Genomic DNA, 18538 nt, shown 5'->3' on the forward strand with positions numbered 1-18538 from the left:
TTGTAAAAAGGTAAATCAGTAACCACAACACACATCATATAAATGTGTGAGGCAAGAAACGAACATTATTGAGCGCATTCTAACATCTTCAGCTACAAAGAGCACTTTCACTTAATGCTACTTATTTTCATACATTCTCATCCTAACCATATCAGGAAAAAGTGCCTTTAATTCTCCAAGGACCTACCTTTTCCATTCTTTGTACAAGATTCTCCAACTCGGTGATTTGCTTATGTTTTTCTTCAAGCTTTTCAGCAATTTGATCCAGATTTTCAACATGTTGTTTCAATTTCTGTTCTTTTTCAAGTTTGTCAACCTTTGGTTAGAAAAGCAGTTGTCAGACCATTGTTTTAGCTAAACTTATACAGATATTATCTCTTGCTATAATTTATATATCTATATAAATTAATAATTTACACATATTTAGAATTACTTCTGTGAATTCAGTCTTCCTTTAAAATAAACCTGATGGACTACAGCAACACTAAATCAATGGAGAATTAATAATACATAAATATTATTTCTAGAAGTTGATATCTGTTACTAAAAAGCATCTTCTCTGAAAGAGGGACAGAAAGAAAAGACAGTAATTCTAAAAAAGCAAAACTTTTGAATTTTTCTCAACAAAACTTACATAGAACAAAACCAAGATCTTATGCCTTCAAGTAAAAAAATGTTTTATTTTTAATCAGAAAATGTCATAAAAGCAGAACACTTATCTCCACGCTGTCAGGGGGTTATCTCTGAGCCACTGAACCTAGGAGTTACACTAACAGGAGAGAAGTCTTTAGCAGGCAGGCCCCAGGCCACACATGGGAGAGCTTCTACTGACTTGTACTTGACATGAGCAGGCACATCTGCTTCTGTATTTAATAGGACTTGAGATTTTTTGGTTTAAAAAAAAAGTATCTGATTTCCCTTGAACACACTAGGTGGGCATTCCTGCCCTGGAACCCCAGGCTGGGCAGAGTCCCTTTTGCAGGGACACGGGCACTTCCGTCCACCTGCTCACTCGCTCACTTGGGTACTTCACCTGCGTCCTCATGCCTACGAGTCTGTGACCATCACCCCCAGAGCAAGCTTGAGGGCGTGTCACCTAGGCAGTGGGTTTCCTACCGTGCTCCCCAGGGACCCTCCTAGGGCCGGAGCTGGCAGGGACCAGATGCCCCACCCAAGCCTGAATGAGCCTTCCTGTTTTGAGTTTTGACAAACACACATACACACATTTCCCCTCTTCCCTAGTTCTGGATACATTTTCCAGATACAGTTTTATTGGTCTTAGGATACATAGTTCAGGTTTAAAAATAAATGAAAAAAAAAGTTTATGTGTATGATATACAGGCATTCATATAATATTATATGATTTTAATGATTTTAAATATAGAAATATAAAATATAATTTAATATGAAATATATATGTACATATACATGATTTTTGTTTGTTTCCTCTATAGAATCGTTACAGGACCAAAACAATTTTGAACCTATTTATCAAGCCCAACTTTATCATTTAAAAAAAATTGTAATATTTATTTTTAAACTAATTAATTAATTTGGCTGTGCCAGGTCTTAGTTGTGACATGCAAGATCTTTAGTTGTGGCACGTGGACTCTCAGCTGCATGTGAGCATGTGGGATCCGTTCCTAACCAGGGATCGAACCTGGGGCCCTTGTATTGGAAGTGCAGAGTCTTAGCCACTGGACCCTCAGGGAAGTTCCCCAACTTTTTCATTTTAGAGTCAAGTCCAGAGAGACAGAATGACTCAAACGGGGTCACCTAGTTAGTCAAAGGCAGAGCCAGAAGAGAAGCCACTGGCTAGTGTCATGGGGCCATCCCTGATTTCTAGGCTGAGTGGCATGTCCTCTCTCCCACCAGCGCTCTGCAGGGCTCTGGGCATGGTGGCAACAGAGCAGCTTGGTAACATCCAGGTACCATGTACCAGGGCTAGGGGGAGATCAGGGCAGAAGACAGGCAGACTGCCCTTCCCGGGGCCTGCCTGGTCACGTGGCCATTGCCTGTTTCACATCTAACTCCTCCCTAAAAGGGAGACTTGGACAGCTTGGAGGTTAGTTCACCAGCTCAGTACCTGGAGGAGGTGCCGCCTGTCCTCATGCTTCTTTCTAACTTCTTCAGACCGTGTTTGATAGTTTTCCAATAATCTCTGGGCCACATTTCTTAGAGCCGCTGCTCCTGCTTCTCTGGAGGCTTCGAGCTAGAAATAAAAGGTCACTGTGCACACTCTGACATGTACAATAAAGAAGGGTTAAAGACAGGGCAGTTTGATGGGCAATCAAAAGCACAGTCTGTAACCAAACTTATGCACCTTCATAGACAATGGCTAGGAGGAAAGACGCTGTTACCTGGTAGGAAGAAAACATAAAATGAGAAGGCCTTGTTTATCAGGGCTGTCATGAAAGTGATTAGCACTGGGCAGCCAAGCAAGAGCCAAGAACAACACCCTGCATTAAAGACCACACCTTGCAAAGTGTTCCCTGGTGCCCCATTGGCTTAGACACGAATTTGCAAGCGTTTTATCATCAGTGGCGACGACAGTACTAAAAATGTATTTCCTGAAATAGAAGCTGGACAAGATTGAAGTACTAGGGGCAATAAAGATAAAGTGTCATGAATCTTTCAAGGATTATCACCTAAGAAATAATCAAGGATGACTACAAAGATTTACCTACTAAGTCACTATAAGACTGTAAATGTGTCAAGTCGCTTCAATCGTGTCCAACTCTTTGTGACCCTATGGACTGTATGTAGCCTGTCAGGCTCTTCTGTCCATGGGATTCTCCAGGCAAGAATACTAGAGTGGATTGCCATGGCCTCCTTCAGGGGATCAAATCCCAACCTGGGGATCAAATCCCGACTGGGGGATCGAACCTGTGTTTCCTATGTCTCCTGCATTGGCAGGTGGGTTCTTTACCAGTAGCACCACCTGGGAAGCCCCATAAAACTGTATATAAAATAAGCCAAAAAAAGGAAACTATAAGGCACCAACAAGTAATTAGCTAAACAAAACAATGAGACATTTCACTATGAGTGCTCTAATTTATATGCAATTATTAATATTTAATTATTGTATATGTAAATATTTTTAAATTTTATTGCAATAAAAACACTTAACATGAGACTTGCCCCATTAACAGATTTTTAAGTGTACAATACAGTATTAACTATAGGTACAATATTACACAGTAAATCTCTAGAATTCACTCATCTTGTACATCTTGAAACTATACCCATTGAACTTTTGTATAATCATTTTAATAATAAAAATTATCTTCAAAATAAAACAGTGAGATTAAATTTATCAAGTGTAAAACTGCTTCACTAAATTTGAGAGCACATTGTGTGGATTTATGGATATACGTGGATGTCTGTCTGCTCTCACAGAAGCATGAATCTATCTTATAGGCTCAAAGGCTCAAAGTACAAAAGGAGAACTTCCTCCTACTAGTCACACCTTGATTTTCAACACTTCATTCTCTTTGTTCATTTCTAAGAGCTGTAGGTCTTTCTCTTTTATCCTTTCCATGAGCGGATCCAAACTGCCACAAGAGGAATCCACCGCAGAGTCAGAGCCATTTTGAATGTTTCCACAGCGCTGAAATGAACAAACGAGAAAATCACACACCTGACTTTTCTTTTACTTTACTAACTTTGATAACAATAATTATCGCTCAGTATTACTTCTGTCAATGGAGTAGTAAATAGCAACCCACCCCCAGTATTCTTGCCTGGAAAATCCCATGGGCAGAGTAGTCTGGCGGGCTACTGCCCATGGGGTCACAAAGGGTCAGACACCGCTGAGCATAGCACAGCACATGATATATATCAAGGAAGATTCAGGTCAACACAAATAAATCTTTTGACTCTAAAATATCAATGAGAAATTCTAGATGAAGCAGCTGGCCTCTATATTTGCACAAATTTGAATAGATTCTTATATTGAAAGGAGAGAAGTACATCTTTCATGCCTTTTAATTCTCTACAGTTTCACATGTACTATTAAGACCTTTGAAGAGATTGATGATATCCACAAAGCCAGTTGGCTTGTTTTTTTGTATCTATGTTGTTTGCTGACCTCCTGCGGTTTGAGATGCCCGAGGCAGACCCACTGGAAACACAGCTCATCTACATCCCCAAGAAGCTATTCCTATTAAGAATAGCTCCAACAACCTTCCCACTGTTCTAGCCAATGGTTGATACTGGAGTGGGTTCCATTTCTTCCTCCAGGGGATCTTCCCGACCCAGGGATTGAAGCGGCATCTCTTGGGTCTCCTGCATTGGCTGGCAGATTCTTTATCACTGAGCCACCTAGGAAGCCCTAGGGGTTGATAACCAGCCCTCGATTCACTCAACCCGTGAACAGTATATGACGCGACAGTTCCTGCTCGCTTTCTGAAACCCTTTTTTGCTCATCTTCAATGGCCCTATTCTCTCCCACCTTTCCTTTTTATTCACTAGCTTCACTTCTTTCCCTCCTGTGATGATTCCTCTTCTTCTTCCCAGGATCTAAATATTGGAAATCTCAGGACTCCGTGCTTAGGTTTTCTCTCACTTCTATCCACACTCATGTGTTTGGTCATTTCCTCCACTTTCAGAACTTTAAATACCATCCTTACTCTCCAAATCTCTACCCCATAGTCTGAGCCTTCTAGCACAGACCTCTGCCCTTAACTCCAGAATCAGCTATCCAACCATCCATTAGAACCTTCACATGGAGGTCTACAAAGCAACTCAGCATAGTCAGAACTGAATGTTTGATCTTTACTGTCATTCACAACATTAATCATTTTTCCAGTTTTAGAGCACTTAAGAAAATAATTGGAGCTGGCTGGGTTAGTTTAGGAGATAAGAATGATGAAGACTATGGTTATGCATCATCGTATGGTACTTTCTAGTATGCTCTGTGGCCATTCTACAGAGCAGATGACACTGTCATTGATGAGGTACATGTGGTTCAGATGAGGTTTAACCTGGCATAACCCAGACTAGGGTAAGTGCAGAGTGCTTAAAATTATGAATAAAAGGCTGGTCACGGGGGAAGGACTGTCTGATCACTTAGCCTAATGGCTCCAACTGGGTGTCAACTGGTGTGACCCAGGCAAATGTAAAAGTCTGTACCTTTGTCTATCACTGTAACATGTTGCTTCCACTTACTGGGCCAAAATCTTCCCATATACTTTAGATGAGTAAGTCAGGTTTAAAATATTCAAGTAAGATCTGGCCACTCCAGTCTAATCCTACTAATGACATCTGTGGTTAAATATTTCATACATATGCTCATTAATATCTTTAGATACCAATGAAAGATTTAATACTTCACATGCAAAGAATAATTTAATAATATCAAAGTTATTTAAATGAAGTCTATACGGCTTTATGGTCACTTACTGAAGGAATAAAAGTGGTACATTTAGATAAATTCATTACCTTTGCATCTAGTTTGTGATTTGTACTGCTATGTCTTACTTCATCTCTAAATATTTGATTTCGGATCTTTTCCAGAGTAGTTCGAATCTAAAAGAAAAAAAGAATATTTTTTTCAAAGGCATTTAATCCCCAAAACTTTCTTTTTCTATACCAGTTACAGGGTACCAAATTTATCTGAAAGTAGTACATATATACTGATATCATATTTAAACAACTGCCATCAACTTAACTTACATTTATGCTAATATTGTTTAGATTGCAGAAAATGAGCATTTTTGTCTTTAAAACTATTCCTTAGGCAAACCCAAAATATAACCCAAATGAATGTTATACCACAAAGTAATTGCTATTTAGTAATTAGTGTTTAATACTATTTAGTCCTATTTTTTTATATAGTAATTTCCTACTAATTTGCTATTTGGTAATGGCTATAAAACAATTACTATTGGTAATCACTACAAAATAATTACTATTCAGTAATTCTACAAAATAATTACTATCCAATAATTACTACAAAATAATTACTGTCTAGTAATTACTAGAGAATAACTACTATTTAGCAATTACTAGAGAATAATTACTCAGAGGAGATCATACAAATTTATACATGAAATATAAGCTTCATGTCTTGGTGATCTATGGAACTGCAAGACACTCAAAGATGAATTACTTGACCTGAATAATTTATAAACTGCTGCTGCTGCTAGTAAATCACTTCAGTCGTATCAAACACTGTGCGACCCCAGAGACGGCAGCCCACCAGGCTCCCCGGTCCCTGAGATTCTCCAGGCAAGAACACTGGAGTGGGTTGCCATTTCCTTCTCCAATACATGAAAGTGAAAAGTGAAAGGGAAGTTGCTCAGTCTTGTCTGACTCCTAGTGACCCCATGGACTGCAGCCCACCAGGCTCCTCCATCCATGGGATTTGCCAGGCAAGGGTACTGGAGTTATAAACTAGCTATGCCCAAATTCTTCCGTCTGTTCTAAAACACATTTTATGAGAATATATACTTTTGTCAGCCATTATCACTGGATTCTCAGTAAGAGTTCACATTTTCAATCATGTGCAACATGTAGTCATTGGCAATAGTTACTCCGAACAGCTTCAGCAGGAAAGGTAAACATCTAGCTGGCAACACAGTCTCCACGCTTATGAAAGAACTAAGAAATGTATGAAACAGCAGGATAGGACGCCCCTGGTGGTGCACTGGATAAGAATCCACCTGCCAATGTGGGGGAGACGGGTTTGATCCCTGATCCAGGAAGATTCCACATTCCGCAGAGCAACTAAGTCCGTGCTCCACAACTACTGAGCCCGAGCCCTAGAGCCCACGGGCCACGACTACTGAGCCCGCAACTACTGCAGACCCAGCGCTCTGGGGCCTGTGCTCCGCAACCAAAGACGCCAACCCAAGGAGAAGACCGCACACCACAGTGAAGAGAAGCGCCCGCTTGCCGGGCCCGCATCTAGAGGAAGTCCACGCACAGCAATGGAGACCCAGAGCAGCCCAAACCAACCAACAACCACAGCGACAAAAATCCCAGGAGGATGCAGGGGTGAACAGCAGGGGACAAATTAAGCGCTGACAGGTGTCCCAAATCCTCCTGGTCCTTTACTCAGTTTTATTCCAAGTGAAGAACAGAGGCTCATACCCTCAAAAGAAACGGTTACACACTCAAGAGAAATGCACCCATGTTTGCATGTCAGCTATCAAGGCTGTCCTTTGCCAAACTAGGTTTGCGCTTCCTCACATATTCTAGGGAGGGAGAAACAAAGCCCGCTAATTTGCAGCAGACTTTACTGTAAAAACTCATAGCGTGCTAACATGATTTCCAGCACCCACATACCTTTTTCACGTATTCGGTCTCTTCAATAATGTGAGCTGATGGGGACTCGTACAAGGCAGAATCATCTTCCGTCTTCCCCCTCTGGGGCACTGTCGAGGTCCCCGTTACTGTTGTCATCATGACATCCAGCTTTAGGAAAACATAAATCAGTTGGACAAAACTAATTCCTTTGATGTTGTAATTCTGTGGTTGTAAACTGAACAGAGTTCTGTACTGGCACTGTAATCAAATATAGTAATACTAGAAAATAATATAAATTATTGAAATCTGCATATATCTAAGATCTAGGAATTAACTTAATATTAAAACACCAGCAGTTGAAACAATCATTGATTAGAAATTTAAAAATTAAACTGAGATAGAAAAATATGGAATTTTTCTTCTTATTCCATATTAATTAGACTATAACACCTCAAAGTAGAGACTATGCCTTATTCATATTCATATTCTAGCACATTGTAAGAGAAGGCTATGGCACCCCACTCCAGTACTCTCGCCTGGAAAATCCCATGGACGGAGGAGCTTGGTAGGCTGCAGTCCATGGGGTCGCTAAGAGTCAGGCACGACTGAGTGACTTCACTTTCACTTTTCACTTTCATGCATTGGAGAAGGAAATGGCAACCCACTCCAGTGTTGCCTGGAGAATCCCAGGGACAGACAAGCTTAGTGGGCTGCTGTCTATGGGGTGGCACAGAGTTGGAGACGACTGAAGTGACTTAGCAGCAGCAGCAGCACACTGTAAGTGCTTAATAAATGTCTATGGAGCTAAAATGAGATAAAATCATATGTCTATAAAAATGCACACACATATATATAACTTACAATAAGGGCTTCCCAGATGACACAAGTGGTAAAGAATCCACCTGCCAGGATACGCAAGAGATTCAATCCCTGGATTCAATCCCTGGGCCAGGGCAGCTGTCCTGAAGAAAGAAATGACAACCCACTCCAGTATCCTTGCCTGGGAAATCCTATGGACAGAGAAACCTGGCGGGCTACAGTCCACGGGGTCCCAGAGTCGGACATGGCTGAGAACACAGGACATGTATAACTTACAAACATGTAAGTATATCATTTTACATGTCACAGAGACCTTTAATATTCTGCATTTTATTTAACTCTCAAAAGCCTGTAAAGGCCATTTACCAAAGAACTATTTGTAATAAGAAAATATCGAGAAATGTGCAGATGCCCACAAAAAGAGGACTGATTACATGAACTACCTACATCTTCCCTAGGATATATTTCTTCAATGAAAAAGCATGGGGCAGAAAAGGATACATAGCATCATAATTTCTCTAAGAAAGGTGAGAAGGATGGAAGGAGAAAATCTGTGATTTATAGTTTTGACACTGAACAGTGTAATTATTTTACCTTATTATAAAATATAACTAAATTAAAAGGAAAAATATCTTCCAAAATAAAAAACAAGAAGCAAATACATCTGCCTACCAAACTGGTGGCATATCCACATGAACTATTTGAAGTGACACACGTGTGCTCACTCAGTCATGTCCAGCTCTTTGCAACCCCATGGACTATAGCCCGCCAGCCTCCTCTGTCCGTGGGATTTCCCAGGGAAGAATACTGGAGTGGGTTGCCATTTCCTACTCCAGGGGATCTTCCTGACCCAGGGATCGAACCCGAGTCTCTGGTGTCTCTTGCGTTGGCAGGTGGATTCTTTACCACTGAGTCACCTGAGAATCCTAGGACTGATTTTCCCAGGTGTGCTATGTCCTAAGAACAAAAAGAGTCACAAAGCAATCTTAAGCTGTACTCACTAATAATACTGTCAGTGGAAACATTGCTATTTTGAAACCATTATATGTGTGTGCATGCATGCATGCGAGACACCCACATGACAGAAAACGTAGAATGAAGAAGTCACTGCCTCAATGTCTTAAGAGCCAAAATTTTTATCATAAAAGAAAAAATTCTAAATTAGAACCAAAAATGTTCTGTAAAAATCTTATAATCCAAACTGAAACCATGAGTATAAAATATTTATCTTCATTTAAAAATGTATATTCCAAGTCTATCCACTGAAAATTTAGAAATAGAAGCAATTAACACTCCCAGTGCTTAGACTGTGGTATTAGTACACGATTTTCTATGAATAAAAAAATGCCACCAGGGCTTCTTGACTGATTTAGATCTGAAGTAAGAAGTGCAGCAGGTAAGATTGAGATATCTTGTTGTATCAGAAAGCGGAAAAGTGATCAAATACTACTTGCATAAGACACAAAGAGCCCACCTGAAGAGGAATGACTGTGACTGATTAAAACATATCAAAAATTTTTAATTCTTGAAATTTTGTTAACAAGAGAAAAACCACCACTATCACCAACAATCCTCAAACTCACCAGAGACAGGCCACCATTACACTAAAAATTAGCCCAGAAAAGAGAGCAAGGGGGAATGCAAACAGACATTTATTTTGTCTTTATGATACAAATTTACCATATATTTCTTAACCATATAGTTAACCATATAGTAACCATATAGTTGATTATGAAAATTATACTAAAGAATTCCTGCCAATAAATCCAAAAGGACTGGTAGAATTAGAAAACCTACTTTTTGCAACCCCTTATGAAGTGATAGATCTAAGCAACAGTCATCAACCAGTGCTAAAAACACTAGGCAAGAGGTTGATGAAAAACGCATCAATCCCAGGGACTCCACTAACTAATCATAACAGAAAAGTGGAAAAGAGGCAACCAGGCATTATGTTCTCTAGATGTGGTACAATCACAAGTAGAAACACCACGTGTGAAGTGTGAGGTCCCTTTATCTACCAGTGGGAAATATCTGAAAAAGAAGAAACTGTTCAATGACTCTACAAGGGTGAAGGTTGCAAACAGCCAAATCCAGATCACATAAAATTCTACAAGACAAATTATTATTCCTTCCACAAAATAATTACATGAAGAAAGATGAGAAGAGAAACGTCCATAAATTTTGAATTTTAAGAAACATATGACTAGATACAAAACATGAATCTTTGTGCGAGTGTGTGCTCAGTTACTCAGTTGTGTCCTACACTTTGTGACCCCGTGGACTGCAGCCTGCCAGGCTCCCCTGTCCAGGGAATTTCCCAGGCAGGAATACGTGAGTGAGGTGTCATTTCCACTCCAAGGGATCTTCCCCACCCAGGGATCCAAGCCACGAATTTGGCGTCTCCTGCATTTGCAGGTGGATTCTTTACCACAGAGCCACCAGTGAAGCCCTGGGTCTTCTTTGACTCCTGATTAAAATAAACCAGGTATATAGACATTTTTTTAAAAACTAGGGGAATTTTAACACTGACTGGATAACAGATGCTGTTAAAGAATTAATGCAATTTTGCAAAGCATTATTTGCAATTATTGCCATTTTAGGTGTGATGATGGAATTATGATATTCCTTTAAAAGATCTTATCTGTTGGTCATACATACTGAAATATTTGAAGGTTAAATAATACTATACTTGGAATTTTAAAGAGAATATTTTACTCTAGTGTTTAAAGAGAGGGAAAAATGGGGTGAGATAAAGATGAAAGAAGTTTGATAAAATGCAGTGTATTGTACAGTGGGGTTCTCTATAGTTCTCTACCATTGTGCTCCTGTTTGAAATAGTTAAGAGCTAAAAAAAATGAGATAAAAGCCCAGTGAGGTAGTATTATTAATTTCATATTACTAATAAAGAAGTTAAGATTCTTTTAGGTGATGTTATGTTAACTTACCCAAGATCACAGTAAAACTAACAGAGCTGAAATTCAAACCTTTGTCTTTTGGACACCAAGATCAAGAGTCTTTCTATCACATTAAGGCCAGATTCCCTGGTGAGAAAAAAATTAAAATTTAGCAATGACCCATGCTGTTAAAACCCACAAAGAATTTTCATATTTGCTAGCATCAATTTAGAACTAAATAGCTTCTGTGGATGATTCAAAGTCCTGCATTTATCCTTTAATCTTCAATGAAATTAACAGAGTATGCCAAGAATCTTCCATCGTATGTTAAATCCTCTTAGACAGCCACTGTGGCTTCTACTTGTTTCAGGAACTTGATTTGGCTGTAGCAGCTCTGCAAATTCTGCTTTTTATTTCCCCCAGAATCTGAGCAGAGCTACGTCTGTTATTTGGTCCTCTGAAGTCTCTTCCGGGATAAAGTTCTTAGCCTAAAACAACATTTAAATGGTGGAAGTAAAAGAAACGCCCAGAGAGACAATAAACAATGTTTCTGGAAATGAGAGAGGAGTGGTCAGGCTGGGGTGGTGGTCATCCATTCACGGCCAGGATCCCAGGCTGCCTTCCCACCTGTTAAGACAGTCTATGAATGGTCCTTACCTCTTTTAATGGTTCCAAAAAAATTCGAAAGAAAAATAACATTTCATGACACATGAAAATTATATGAAGTTCAAATTTAGTGTCCACAGATGAAGCTATAGTCGAAAATAACCATGGCCAAGCACTTACGTGTCGTTACGCTGCTTTTGCACTGTAACAGCTCTGCTGAGTAGATTTGAGGCAGAAAATACATGGCAAACAATGTCTAAGATACGGACTATCTGTTTGGTCCTCTACAGGGAAATGTTTGCCCTCCCGTGGGGTAAAGAATGGCAGCAGATGGGAGCAAAAGAAGGAGGCAAACAGAGGCAGACAAAGCCTCGGTCTGAGTTTTTCGTTGCTGTTTTTCTTCAGTTCACTCTCCCTTGGTCTACCCTCCCATTTTGGAGATTTCCCTTCTGTTTTCTTTTCAGTGGGTTATACACTGTGAACATTACCAAGTGATAAGGGACACTCATCATAGGAATTAATCACTCTTTAGAATGAACCTCACTGCATTCTGTCTTTCATTATTTGAAAATCACATCAGGCCTCTCATTATATATCCTAAAATGTAGAAAACAAACCTGTGGTTACCAAAAGAGACAGTTGTGGGGATGGGGAGGGGGGGGTAGATAAATTCGGAGTTTGGGATTAGCATACACACGCTACTGGGTCATCCCTGGTGGTGCAGAGGGTAAAGCGTCTGCCGGCAACACGGGAGACCTGGGTTCGATCCCGGGTTGAGAAGATCCCCTGGAGAAGGAAATGGCAACCCACTCCAGACCGCATGCCTGGAAAATTCCATGGATGGAGGAGCCAGCTAGGCTATACAGTCCATGGGATCGCAAAGAGTTGCAACACGACTGAGCAACCTGGCTTCTCATGAATATACTCTACTATGTAAAAAAACAGACAAACAACAAAGACGGGAGCCATATTCAACATCTCATGATAATCTAGAAAAGAATCTGAAAAAGAATAGGTATGTGTATATAGTTGAACGGTTCTATGAAGACCTACAAGGCCTTTTAGAACTAACACCCAAAAGTGATGTCCTTTTCATTACAGGGGACTGGAATGCAAAATTAGGAAGGGAGTCAAGAAACACCTGGAGTAACCGGCAAATTTGGCCCTGGAATACGGAATGAAGCAGGGCAAAAGCTAATAGAGTTTTGCCAAGAGAACGCACTGCTCATAGCAAACACCCTCTTCCAACAACACGAGAGAAGACTCCACACATGGACATCACCAGATGGTCAACACTGAAATCAGACTGATTATACTCTTTGCAGCCAAAGATGGAGAAGCTCTACACAGGCAGCAAAAACGAGACAAGGAGCTGACTGTGGCTCTGATCATGAACTCCTTATTGCTAAATTTAGACTTAAATTGAAGAAAGTAGGGAAATCACTAGACCATTCAGGTATGACCTAAATCAAATCCCTTATGATTATACAGTGGAAGTGAGAAATAGATTTAACGGACTAGACCTGATAAACAGAGTGCCTGATGAGGTTCCTGATATCGTACAGGACACAGGGATCAAGACCATGCCCGTGGAAAAGAAATGCAAAAAAGCAAAATGGCTGTCTGGGGAGGCCTTACATACCTGTGAAACGAAGAAAGCGAAAAGCAAAGGAGAAAAGGAAAGATATAAGCATCTGAATGCAGAGTTCCAAAGAATAATAAGAAGAGATAAGAAAGCCTTCCTCAGCGATCAATGCAAAAAAATGGAGGAAAAGAACAGAATGGGAAAGACTAGAGATCTCTTCAAGAAAATTAGAGATAACAAGGGAATATTTCATGCAAAGATGGGCTCAATAAAGGAAAGAAATGGTATGGACCTAACAGAAGCAGAAGATATTAAGAAGAGGTGGCAAGAATACACAGAAGAACTGTACAAAAAAGATCTTCATGACCAAGATAATCACAATGGTACAATCACTCACCTAGAGCCAGACATCCTGGAATGTGAAGTCAAGTGGGCCTGAGAAAGCATCACTATGAACAAAGCTAGTGAAGGTGATGGAATTCCAGTTGAGCTGTTTCAAATCCTGAAAGATGATGCTGTGAAAGTGCTGCACTCAATATGCTAGCAAGTTTGGAAAACTCAGCAGTGGCCACAGGACTGCAAAAGGTCAGTTTTCATTCCAATCCCAAAGAAAGGCAATGGCAAAGAATGCTCAAACTACCGCACAGTTGAACTCATCTCACACGCTAGGAAAGTAATGCTCAAAATTCTCCAAGCCAGGCTTCAGCAATACGTGAACTGTGAACTTCCTGATGTTCAAGCTGGTTTTAGAAAAAGCAGAGGAACCAGAGATCAAATTGCCAACATCCTCTGGATCAACAAAAAAGCAGGAGAGTTCCAGAAAAACATCTATTTCTGCTTTATTGACTATGCCAAAGCCTTTGACTGTGTGGATCACAAGAAACTGTGGAAAATTCTGAAAGAGGTGGGAATACCAGACCACCTGACCTGCCTCTTGAGAAACCTGTATGCAGGTCAGGAAGCAACATTTAGAAATGGACATGGAACAACAGACTGGTTCCAAATAGGAAAAGGAGTACGTCAAGGCTGTATATTGTCATCCTGCTTATTTAACTTTTATGCAGAGTACATCATGAGAAACGCTGGGCTGGAAGAAGCACAAGCTGGAATCAAGATTGCCGGGAGAAATATCAATAACCTCAGATATGCAGATGACACCACCCTTATGGCAGAAAGTGAAGAGGAACTCAAAAGCCTCTTGATGAAAGTAAAAGAGGAGAGTGAAAAAGTTGGCTTAAAGCTCAACATTCAGAAAATGAAGATCATGGCATCTGGTCCATCACTTCATGGGAAATAGATGGGGAAACAGTAGAAACAGTGTCAGACTTTATTTTTGGGGGCTCCAAAATCACTGCAGATGATGATTGCAGCCATGAAATTAAAAGATGCTTACTCCTTGAAAGAAAAGTTATGACCAATCTAGATAGCATATTCAAAAGCAGAGACGTTACTTTGCCAACAAAGGTCCATCTAGTCAAGGCTATGGTTTTTCCTGTGGTCATGTATGGATGTGACAGTTGGACTGTGAAGAAGGCTGAGCGCCAAAGAATTGATGCTTTTGAACTGTGGTGCTGGAGAAGGCTCTTGAGAGTTCCTTGGACTGCAAGGAGATCCAACCAGTCCATTCTAAAGGAGATCAGTCCCGGGTCTTCTTTGGAAGAAATGATGCTAAAGCTGAAACTTCAGTACTTTGGCCACCTCATTTGAAGAGTTGACTCATTGGAAAAGACTCTGATGCTGGGAGGGATTGGGGGCAGGAAGAGAAGGGGATGACTGAGGATGCGATGGCTGGATGGCATCACGGACTCGATGGATGTGAGTTTGAGTGAACTCCGGGAATGGTGATGGACAGGGAGGCCTGGCGTGCTGTGATTCATGGGTCGAAAACAGTCGGACACACCTGAGCGACTGATCTGATCTGATCTGATATACATATGAAGAATATGTATACATATATATAGAGAGAGAGAGAGGGAGAGAGAAAACTAGGCAGGAGAATTTTTTTTACCACTGGGCTACCCCCGGAGAAGGAAATGGCAACTCATCCCAGTATTCTTGCCTGGAAAATTCTCTGGACAGAGGATCTTGGCAGGCTACAGTCCATGGGGTCACAGAGTTTGGTGTGACTGAGAACACACACGCACACGTATATATGTATACCTGAATCACTTTGCCGTATACTTGAAAGTAACACAACATTGTAAATTAACTATACTCCAAAAAAAAAAAAAAAGTTCTGCTCTACTGATACTTCTCAAAACATCATACTACCTCCCCTCACTGGTTGGGTCATCCTAAACAAGTTCCATAAAATCTTAACCTCAACTTACATATCTGTAAAATAGGGGTGATAACCCCTAGAGTTGTAAAAATGAGCGATTTTTAAAACCTCCGGTTGTGGAAGGCGCTCAAGGGACAGCAACTGCTAATACTGTTGCTTCGATGATTTTATATTATGAAGGACCACAGAAAATGAGCAGTCCATAAGAGAGGGGGCGATCATACATATCTGGTTGCAAAGTTTATATGCGTCTCTATTTGCATGAAATCAAATCCCATCTTTCTCTTGGTTCAGGAAATGTCCACGGCCACAGTCCTTCGTTTGTATAAAGAAACCCAAGAGGAACTTAAGCCAGCAAAGTGCAAATTGCCATATGGCATTACCGTCCAGGGGAAAAAAATCCATCTTAGCATTTTATTTCTGCCAGAAGTAGATTAGGCAGATAAAATTTTCAAAATAAAACACAATCAGCTAATTAAAGTGAGAAAAGAATTTTATTTGTTTTATGCTAGAGTGGACTGAAGACAGCTTACGAGTGGCATCACGCCAAGAGGTATTATTTCCTAGATCTGGGCTTTTCAAACAGGGCTCCCAAGGGAAGGGGCGGTGCTGGGCAGACAGGGCTTTGCTGTCTGGACTTGAACCAAAGAAGTTCTGCTTTGTTCTGTCTCACACTGAATTCTTCCATGAGACTTTCTGTGGAGAAAGAAGTTTCTACAACGAAAAGACCCAGAGGCAGACTGCCTTGTTTCATGGCCTGACTCTTCCACTCAGTAGCTGTGTGACCCTGAGCAATTCCTTAACCTCTCTGTGCCTCAGTTTCTCTATCAGTAAAATTCAGATAATATTATAATTAATGATTAATGACAGTATAAATAACGAATAACATGGGGTTGTTTGTGAGTTAACATTTGTCAAGCAGGGATAATGGTGCTTGCTGTTCAGTCGCTCAGTCATGTCCAAGTCTTTGGGACCTCATGAACTGTAGCACCCCAGGCTTCCCTGTTCTCCACCATCTCTTTGAGTGTTTGCTCAAATTCATGTCCATTGAGTTGGTGATGCCATCCAACCATCTCACCCTCTGTCACCCCCTTCTTCTGCACTCAATCTCTCCCATCATCAGGCTCTTTGCAACAGGTGGCCAAAGTATCGGAGCTTCAGCTTCAGCATCAGTCCTTCCAGTGAATATTCAGGACTGATAGCGCCTAGCACATAAAAAAATGACTTGTACATGTTTGTCAAATAAGTAAATAAAATCAAGCCATTTTCCACAATTACTGCTGACAAGTATTCTGAGTGGTAGGAAAGAAGTCAGTAATACTTGAAACAGTTTGCAGATCGAGCTGGGCTATAGAGCAAAATCTGCTTTGGGCAATTTGCAAAGACCAGCAAATCCATAGTATTGATTCTTTCTTGATAACGCATCAATGATTTGTCAGTATCCCCAGCTGATTATGCTAACATACAATGAATAGTTTACTATTTACAAAGCAATTCACACACATTTTTTGAATTATAATCTATGTGACAAACCAACACATCACTGGGTGTCCAGGATTATGTAACTAAACCTACTTCTCTGATTAATAACATACAAATGGCTCAGCTATTATACAATAAGCACATATAAGGCACTATGTGGGCTGAATTTTGTCCTCCCTTCCATTTATATGTTGAAGCCATGATACCCAGTACTTCAGAATGTGACCTTACTTGGAAATAGAATCCTTGCAAACCTGAATCTTCCTGGTGGGGCTAGCGATAAAGAATCCACCTGCCAACACAGGAAATCCAACATATGTGTGTTCAATCCCTGGGTTGGTTAGATCCTCTGGAGGAGGAAATGGCAACCTGCTCCAATATTCTTGCCTGGAAAATTCCATGGACAGAAGAGCCTGGCGGGCTACAGTCCATGGGGTCGAAAAAGAGTCAGACACAAATGAGCACTCATCATTTTGCAAACATACTTAGGTGCTCTGTGACGACCTAAAGGGGTGGGATGGTGGAAGAGGAGAGAGGCTCATAAGGGAGGGGATATATGTATAATAATGGCTGATTCGAGTTCTTGTATGGCAGAAATAAACACAACACAGTAAAAAATAAATTAGAAAAATAAATAAAAGAACAACAAAAGAAAGATAAGGTCATAGCAGAATGAAAGTGAAAGTTGTTCAGTCGTGTCCAACTCTTTGCGACCCAGTGGACTATATAGTCCATGGAATTTTCCAGGCAAGAATACTGGAGTGGGTAGCCTTTCCCTTCTCCAGGGGACCTTCTGAACCCAGGGATTGAACCCAGGTCTCCCACATTGCAGGCGGATTCTTTACCAGCTGAGCCAGTGGACCCCTAATCCAATCTGACGTCTTCATAAATGGGGGAAATTGGGACCCAAATGCACACAAGGAAAAGTCCACGTTCAGCTGAAGGCAGAGACCAAGGTGATGTTTCGACATGACAAGGAATACCAAAAATTGCCAGAAAACCACCAGAAGCTGGAGGTGAAGCAGGGCACAGATTCGTCTTTACAATTTTCAGAAGGAAACAACCCTGCCAACACCTTGATCTTTGATCTTGAACTTCCAGCCTCTGGAACTGATAGACGAGAAAGTATTATGTTTAAGCCACTCTGTGGTACTGTATTTTAGCAACCTTAGAAAATGATTACAGGAACTGTCTACAGACTAGAGATTTTAACAAAAGAGTGTCCTTCCTTTATTTAACCCTTGGTTCATTCATTCGTGTATTAAATATTTATTGAATATAGCTGTTTTAGAAATTTGTAACTGCAGAACCAAGTTCAAGACCCCGCTTTCATGGGACTCTCAGTACAGAAGGGGAGACAGACATGAAACAAAATGGCTACACAGAGAACATAATCAGAGGTGGTTTCATGAAGAAGAGCAGAACAGGGTAAAAGGATGAAAAGCGGTGCTGCTTTGGATGGGTAGAGAGAGACAGGCAACCTGAAGAGGTGGCATTAAAGCAAAAGACTTGAATAAAGGAGGTGCAGCCATGTGGCCATCTGGGAGAAGAGGATTCCAGGCTAATGGCGAGCAAGATCACAGGCTGGAACTTGCATGAAGTCCTTTTCTAAGAACAAGG

At 40.7% G+C, this 18538-nt stretch overlaps 1 protein-coding gene across 2 annotated transcripts in view; it reads right to left on the reverse strand.

The window, feature by feature from the left end:
- Positions 1-18538, reverse strand: part of CCDC68 (coiled-coil domain containing 68) — a 60503-nt gene that overhangs the window by 28956 nt on the left and 13009 nt on the right. The window contains exons 2-7 of one of the 2 annotated variants that reach the window (XM_018039766.1): positions 11016-11111; positions 7291-7419; positions 5443-5529; positions 3470-3610; positions 2087-2212; positions 188-316 (exon numbers count right to left, since the gene is read on the reverse strand). In XM_018039766.1, the coding sequence (XP_017895255.1) occupies positions 188-316; positions 2087-2212; positions 3470-3610; positions 5443-5529; positions 7291-7410 (603 nt within the window). In that variant the 5' untranslated portion in view covers positions 7411-7419; positions 11016-11111. The remainder of the gene's footprint in view (positions 1-187; positions 317-2086; positions 2213-3469; positions 3611-5442; positions 5530-7290; positions 7420-11015; positions 11112-18538) is intronic. The other variant, XM_018039767.1, reaches the window with a different exon arrangement.

The sequence above is a fragment of the Capra hircus genome, chromosome 24 (assembly GCF_001704415.2).
Source record: "Capra hircus breed San Clemente chromosome 24, ASM170441v1, whole genome shotgun sequence".
Taxonomy (NCBI): Eukaryota; Metazoa; Chordata; class Mammalia; order Artiodactyla; family Bovidae; genus Capra; species Capra hircus.